Source organism: Salvia miltiorrhiza, chromosome 4, assembly GCF_028751815.1.
Source record: "Salvia miltiorrhiza cultivar Shanhuang (shh) chromosome 4, IMPLAD_Smil_shh, whole genome shotgun sequence".
NCBI lineage: Eukaryota > Viridiplantae > Streptophyta > Magnoliopsida > Lamiales > Lamiaceae > Salvia > Salvia miltiorrhiza.
The window spans coordinates 39,828,444-39,837,147 of record NC_080390.1 but is presented as its reverse complement, the minus strand read 5'-3'; the positions used below and the strand labels follow the sequence as shown (position 1 = coordinate 39,837,147).

The 8,704-nt window shown below is 38.5% G+C and overlaps 1 protein-coding gene across 1 annotated transcript; it reads left to right on the top strand.

Moving 5' to 3' along the window:
- The first annotated feature begins 524 nt into the window (after positions 1–524).
- LOC131021623 (uncharacterized) lies at positions 525–2,056 on the top strand. Its single transcript, XM_057950881.1, has 4 exons — positions 525–1,022; positions 1,103–1,285; positions 1,365–1,606; positions 1,679–2,056. Exons 1-4 carry the CDS (start codon positions 732–734, stop codon positions 1,920–1,922), a joined length of 960 nt encoding a protein of 319 aa, XP_057806864.1. The 5' UTR covers positions 525–731; the 3' UTR covers positions 1,923–2,056.
- Positions 2,057–8,704: the final 6,648 nt, after the last annotated feature.

Here is an 8,704-nt window from a genome sequence, read left to right as displayed (position 1 = left end):
GGTGAAATAATTAGGGATTTAGGGTTTTGTTGGCATAATTATAAATTTTAATTAAGTGTTAATTATAGCCTAAAAATGAAACAAGCCATTATTTATGGGACGGAGGGAGTAGAAATTCATTATCAGGTTGATAAATCTAAAATTAATGTGTGTAAATATATATATATATATATATATATATATATATATATATATATTTTAATTTCAATTTTTAAAACATAAGTTTAAGTATAATACTATGGATCCAATAATATATGATATAATCGATACAATGATTACAAGTATGCTATTCACTCTATCCATAAAAATTAATCTCGTAAGAGGACGACACGAATTTTAACAAAAATGATTAAGTAATTTATGGGTGGAGAAAATTGACTCATTTAAAAATTAGTAGTAATAATAATAATAATAATAATTAATTATATTATGAATTGACAAAGAAATCCATCATATAATGGGTATTATATATTCAAAAATAAAGAGATTAATTTGCGTGAAGATCCCAAAATAGTAAAAGTGCATTATTATGTTTGGTGGACGGTCTAAGTATTGAATTGGCATATCAACCGATACAATGATAACAAATACTATAAGACAAAATTAGCAGCTCAACTGTACGTGGTCTCTGTCATTATTTATATTTATATGCATTAATCATCCTTGAGAGTTTTCAAGTGAGCGAGATTAATTAATTACTTAATTACCAAAGGTGAAAGCAGTCGGCGCCGATGATGATGGGATGCGATGTGAATCACCAAAGAGTAAAAGGCAACGGCATATGGATGCACGTAGCTGAGAAAGGATCAGGGCCGTTGGTGCTGCTGCTCCATGGCTTCCCGGAGACCTGGTTCTCTTGGCACCGTCAGATGGAGTTCCTTGCCGGCCACGGCTACCACGCCGTCGCTCCCGATTTGCGAGGTTTCGGCGACACCGATGCCCCCCTCTCCCCTTCTTCTTACACTTGGCTCCACATCGTCGGCGATCTCATTGCCCTGCTCGACCACTTCTCTGTCCAACAGGTTTCTCTAATCTCTCTCTCTCTCTCTCTCTCTCTCTCTCTAGAAATATACAGTGATAATAAATTGGCATGTGGAAATAGGCGTATGTGGTGGGGACGGACTGGGGAGCGGCTGCCGCGTGGCAGCTGAGCTTGCTGCGCCCCGACAGAGTCAAAGGAATCGTAGCTCTTTCCGTTCCCTTCACTCCACGCTTTGCTAACGTTAAACCGCTCGAAGCAATGAGGCAAAAGTACGGAGATGACTTCTACGTCTGCCAGTTCCAGGTAATTAATCAATTATTTATTTCCATTTAAAATGATTAATTAATAAAACGAAGTAAGAAGACGATGACGGTGAACTCAGGAAGCAGGGAGGGCGGAGAGGGCGCTAGCGAGGTACGATTGCGCGACGGTGATGAAGAAGTTCCTGCTCATCAACAAGACTGAGATGGTCGTGGCGCCTCCAGGAACCGAAATCATCGATTTCCTAGAAACGCCGTCGGTGACGCCGCCGTGGATCACGGAGGATGAGATTCAGTTGCTCGCCGGCAAATTCCAGGAGTCGGGCTTCACGGGCGGTTTCAACTATTACCGAGCTCTAGACTTGTGAGTCATTGCATTCATAAATACTGCACATGATGTTGTGAGGTAGATTATTAGTGAATTATGTGATGGCAGAAATTGGGAGGTGGTAGCGGCGTGGCAAGGATCGAAGATCGGAGTTCCGGCGAAGTTGATTGTGGGTGACAAGGATATGGGATACAGAAGCGGCGGTACCAAAGAATACATTGAGAGCTCCGCCTTCAAAACCTTAGTCCCAGATCATGAGATTGTCGTTCTTGATGCTCATCATTTCATCCATCTAGAGAGGGCCCACCAAGTTTCCCACGAAATTTTATCCTTCATTCTCAAACTCTCATGACTCAGTATCATCCTCCTTTTTTTTCAAAAAAAGACTGTCTTGACTCGGTAGTACTAGCATGTCTAGTTTGTTTTATTCTCCAACGTATTATTTATCGCAAACAATGCAACTTTTACATATGAGAATATCACCAATTTTGCCTCGTTTCATTTAATTTAATTTACTACACACAATATGTTGACCGTGCGTAGAAGGTACTGTAATCTTTGGGAGTGATTGTTTTGCAATTCAAGCTATATTTGGTTTGGATGGTTGGTTAAGTACTTAAGTTTATTTGAGAAAGTTTTCCTTGATTAATTAGCTTCTTCGTGAGGACCTAAGCTTCCTATTTCGAAGGAAAATGCCTAAAAACATACTCCATCCGTCCCAAACGAAATGTCGTATTTCTTTTCGGCACGGAGATTAAGAAATGTGTATAAAGTAGATAAAGTGGGTTGATGGAAATTATTTACTAAATATTAAGTATAGAGAGAGAGTGTATTGCCAAAAAAGGAAACATGACATTTCGTTTGGGACAACCCAAAAAGGAAAACATGACATTTCGTTTGGGACAGAGGGAGTACTATTTATAATTTTCCACTCTTGTCCTTTATCTGTATATAATATGGTTCATTTAATATTAATTTGACGAACGCCAATGAGGCTAGCTCAAGTGACAAAATTAAGGTATTCAAAGACTCTCCTTAACGAGAGGTCTTGGATTCAATCACGCGTGCGAGCAGTGTAGTTTTTCTACTTTGTGTGGGTAGTATTTCTACTTTTCTATAGGTACTTGGTCCCACCTACATGGTGTAGAGGTTTCGCGATGTAATTTTTTCACTTTTATATAGGTAATGTTTCCACTTTTGTGTGTTGATCCCGTCTGTATATATAATGTAGAGGTTCTGTCTATGTGCGACTTGCTTATTTAATTATATTTATATAGTAATTAGTGATGTAAAGGTTCCGCTTGCGTGCATCTTGTTTATTTAATTATATTTATATACACAGTAGTTAGTGTTGCATCTTTGTCAATGGGGTCAATAGTTTCATTCTCAACAATATATTCCTTGTGCATTAGGACCAGATTTGGTGTTCTATTACTCCATCCGTCCCATAATAAGTGGCCACATTCTTTTCGGCACAGAGATTAAGAAATTGAGTGTTATATGTTTTAATAGAGTGTGGCCTACAATTATTGACCAAATTAGTGAGTAATTGTTGACTTAGTTAAAGTAATTTTGGCATTTTTAGAAAGTGGCCTACAATTGTTGACCAAATTAGTGAGTAATTGTTGACTTAATTAAAGTAAACTTTTGCCATTTTTAGAAAGCAGTCACTTATAGTGGGACAGACGAAAAAGGAAATGTGGCCACTTATTATGGGACGGATGGAGTATAAGAGCATCCGCATTGGGACCTCCTTGATAGCCTCCTTGATAGCCTCCTTGATAGTGTTTGTGTTATTGAGTAGGTAGTGCTGCATTGGGGTTCCTTGATAGCCTCCTTGATAATATTAGTTTTGATTTTATGTTTTTCATTTAAATTTTATTGCATAATTTAAATTGCATATTTAAATACTGGATTAAACATAAAATTAAACATATATAAATTCGAATTTTCGATTTTTTCATTTTTTTTTAAATTGGGCGCGTGCATTGCACGCGCCATCTCCTTCGCCCTATCGAGGATACTCGATAACTCGAGGAGTCCTCGAGGAGCTCCTCGCCGCATCGCCCTCCTCGAGGACGATGGTCTCCTCGAGTACCCCATCGAGGACCCGCGATGCGGGTGCTCTAATCCTACTACTTTATTGTGCTTTTGTGTTGTATTATGTTGCATTTTCATTGTTAATTTGTCTATATTTGATTCATTCTTTTAGTTTCGTTCTCTGCGTAGAAGTAACTAAAGCAAAGATTTGATTTCCAGACATCGATAAGTTTATAATTTTATTTTGAGAATTAATAAAATCAGATTTCCTGATGAAAATAAAAGATAGTAAAGTAATTTTCTTGTTAGACGATTGCAACAAAAATGGAACAATCATCAAGTTATTTTGGTAATTTCGGTTTGGTTTTCTAAATTGTGATTATCTATGTCCATTTTCTTTTCGGGCCAAAATTAAACCGAAAAAAATGAATTCACCTACTTTCAACAAATTGCACGCATAATTAATATTATTTTATTTGATAAAATAAAAAATATATAAATATAATATATGTTATATTTAATTTTTCAATTAACAATTAGGTGAGTATAATTTATTGGAAAGATATTACATAAATTTAGTGTAATATCTAATGAATTAATATATTCTTATAAATATATAATATAAAATAATCTTAAAATAAAATATATAATAGGATAAAATTTACATGTTGTGCCCAAGGGCCTTTTTATATTAGTATAGATATTATTCTTACTCTTGGAAATGTCTGATTGATGCAGAATTTCAGCATAAATATGTAATAGATAGGTCAACTTTAACACCAACCGACTTTGATTGAAAATGAATATGTCCATGAGCCTTATATGGTTTGGAAACTATATGGATCTAATTTCATATCCAATAAACTACAGGTCTTTTGGAGTTTTGTAGAAGGAATTATGGCTATTTTACTAGAGGATAGCAGTACAATTTGAAAATTGAGAAGTCAATATATTTTCATACTTCTTCCGTCTCATTACAAATATTCAACTTTTCATAATGGAATGTCCTATCACAAATGTCCCATTCCTTTTTTGGCAACATTTTATCTCTCTATACCGAATATTTAAATAATTTTTATCAATCCATTTTATCTACTAATTACACATTTCTTAATCTTCATGTCCAAAAGTAATAGGACATTTGTAATGGAATGGAGGAATTATTATTAGTCTTGGATTTATGAGTTATTAATGTATTTTGGAACATGAGTGAATTTGTATTTACTAGGGGAAGTGAAGGGTTATAAGAGATATATATATATATATATATATATATATATATATATATGGGATGACTAAAATAAAAACACTTCTTAAAATATAAAATATAAACAATTTTCAGCCCTTAGATCATCAAGATCTACGGATGATCCGTAACCTTGTTGGATGAATTCGTGGTCCTGGGTTCGAATCCCAAAGGTAGCAAAAATTTATTTTTCACAATTCGTAATCATGTTGGATGAATTCGTAACCCTGTTGGATAAAATTCGTACATTAAAAAACGTTTATATTTATATTTTAAGAAGTGTTTTCACTGTAGCCCTCCCATATATATATATATATATATATGGAAGAGCTACAATAAAAATGGGGTAATTGCTTGTAAATTCCTAACGTTTACACGGAATTGGTTTTTGCACCTATTTTTATTTTTCTTCTTTTAAATACCTAACCTTTCGTTTTTGTCTCAAATTTGTCCGGCCACCGGTTTTTTCTTACGCCGGCGCCGGAAATGCCACTATGGCAGCCGGAATCGCTGATTTGGCAGCCGGAAATTGACACATAGCCTATTCATGACATGTGGAATTAAAAAAATAATAAAAAAATAAAAAAAATCTATGTCATCATCTTCCCCACCCTACCCATCCTCTTCCCCTTCCCCCACCCGGCTCTGCCACCCTCTGCCGCCGCTGCTACCACCACTGCCCCCAGCCACACACCACCGGCGATTCGCGCGCCACCGGCGAGCTCAGTCTGCGCCGCACCCTCCACCGGCGATTCCCTCACCCTCCACCGGCGATGCCCAACCCGCCCCCGCCTCCCCCTGCCAGCACCACCGGCGCTGCCCCTCCGCTGCCTCCTTCCCTTCCCCAACCCGCCGCCGCCTCCCCCCTGCCACCACCACCACCACCACCACCGTTCGCATAATTCCGCCATGGCAGAGATGGGTTTCACAGTAGAAGAAGCCACCATCAAATCAATCCAACAAACCCTAATCCTCTCCCCTTGCCGCCGCCTCCCCCTCTGCGGCCGCCAACCCCCACCACCCTGCTCTACACAACACTATCCTTCTTCCAACAGAAAATAAGAAGAAAAAAAAGGAGGAAATTCAGATCCGTCTATACAACACTCACCTCTGCTAATTCCGGCCGCCAACGGCGGCGGAGCGGTGCTCTCCTCCGCCCACCACTGGACCTGGTCCCTCAAATCCGCCTACACTGTCGCTCCCCTTTTCTCCAAACGCTGCCCCACCCTCTCAGCCTCCTGCACCATCAAACCTCTCACGCTAGCCAACGCCGCCGAATCCTCTGGCGGCGCCTCCGCCGAGCCGGCCTCCACGAAGCTTCAAATCTGGGCGGATCTGGGCTTCACATCTATCGTCGTCTTTATGTTCTATGCGTTGGGGGAGGTGACAGCTGCGGAGGGTGGGAGAAGGGGAGGGGGCGGCGGCGGTGGGAGGGGGGGAGGGTGGCGGCGGCGGGTAGGGGGAAATTAGGGTTTGGAAGTATGGAAGATTGGGGAAGAAGATGATATGGATTTTTATTTATTTTTGTTTTAAAGTTTTTTTTTCCACATGTAATAAATGTGCATAGGTGTCAACTTTCGGCTGCCACCTCATCAATTCCGGCTGCCACAGTGGCATTTCCGGCGCCGGAGTAATAAAAAACCGGTCATCGGATAAATTTGAGACAAAAACGAAAGGTTAGGTATTTAAAAGTAGAAAAATAAAAATAGGTGCAAAAACGAATTTCGTGTATACGTTAGGAATTTACAGGCAATTAGCCCAATAAAAATAGCTCTTAAAATAAAAACTACAAACCAACAAAAATGTATGAATTTTATGTAGAACATGTATGAATTCACTGTATAAGTATGAATTGCGAAAAATAATTTTTTTGCTACCTATGGAATTCGAACTCAGGACCATAAATTCATCCAACAAGGTGATGAATCAACCGTAGATATGATCTAAGGGCTGAAAATGGTTCTTATTTTATACAATAAAATGTATTTTTATTATAGTCCTCCCCTATATATATATATATATATATATATATATATATATATATATATAGGGTTAGGTTTTATTGAGAAGCTCAAATGTGTTGAGAAGTTGAGAAGCAATCTAATAGATGAACATGTCAATTAGTTTTTATGAACACGAGTTTGATCTGGGGTTCGATCCTTGGCTGTGACGTATTTTTTAACAAATTAAATAGATTCGTATGTTCGTCAGTTATATTTGGTATGTTCAAAGAATTTATTGATCTAGGGTCTAATTGTCATGTTCATCAAAATGTACTAACATGTTCATCTATTAAATTGCTTCTCAACTTCTCAACACATTTGAGCTTCTCAATTGAACCACTCCCTATATATATATATATATATATATATATATATATATATATATATATATATATATACTCCCTTCGTCCCGCTATTCAAGTCCCATTTTCCTTTTTGGGTTGTCCCACCGATAATGTCCCGTTTCCTAAAAAGGAAATAATAAGGGGATGTTTATCACTAATTAACTCACTAATTTCATTTGCTACCTACCGGACTCCAACCACCATTTAATTTTGTCCCAATTTTTCTCCATTTGAGTCCGCCGCAAGTCCAAAACCCTAAAACTACTCTCTCTCTCTCTCGAATCGCGATCGGCGCTCTGCCTCTCCGATTCTCCGACGCTCCGTCGTCGACTTTCTTGGGTTTCAGCCGCCGCTCCTCTGCATTCGTCTCTCACCTTCAATTTGTCTCACCCATCTGAATCCCTGTGATTTTACTCCGTCAAAATCTGAAGCTCTCTCTCTCTCTCGCTTTCTATTTCGTCGCCTTTGGTCGAAATTCGATTGTTCTGAGGGATTCCACCGATTCCACCGATTCTATGCCGAAATCAAACGCAGAGAAGTCCGATTTCGCATGGATGGTTGAGTTGGAGACTTGGATCCAATTGTTGGTGATTGAAGATGGATGCAAAGGTTGGCGTCGCCGGGCTGAGATCCATGAAGGTAAAATGATTTCGTCTACACCTAGTGCTTCCTCCGGTGATGTATCGTTTTCATCTGGAAACCCTAATTCTTACCCTGATTCTTTTTTTCTGTGTGAGGAAAACTGGCAACACAGGGATATGTCTGATGCTGTGTTGTTGATGTTGAAAAGCATGCTCCCTGATTTTTTTCTGGTGAGATCTACCCTAATCTTCATTTACAAGTACTGGTGCTTCTAGATCTCGTGTGGGATTTTGATTGGTTTAGGAAGTTGCATGTGGGATTTTGCAGTGTTAGTCATATGTGGTATGTGTGGTCCATTGGTCTGAAATGATGATTGATGCTCAACTTTATATGTCCCTACTTGGTTTGGTCCAATGATCTATGATTAAATGACATTATTTTGACTATGAGTGCATCCTGATTCTTACTTGTTCCCCTGTTCTTACTGGCTTGTGTGGTCCAGTTGTTCTAGTTTATGTTTTGGGTGTGTGGTGTTGTTTATGTGTGACTGTTGGTTAGGTGTGGTTGAATTGGTGTTATGTGTGGCTGCTGTTGTTTGATTTGGTGTTATTGGTTTGGTTGCTGAAACTGATGATGTTGGGTGGCTGCTGTTGTTTGATTTGGTGTTATTGGTCTGGTGTTATTGGTTTATGCAGACTGCAATCACAACATCAAAGCATTATAGCATCACATTATAGGGCATATCTCATCCACATCATTTTAGCATCATTTACAAAATAGAAACCTTTCTACTGCAGTCTTGGAATATGCAGACTGCAATCACAAGCATTCATTTACAAAAAAAAACCTTTTATCACAGGTTTTATCTACAAAAAAGTTGTGCATCATTTACAAAAAACATCCACCTTGCACTCCCATA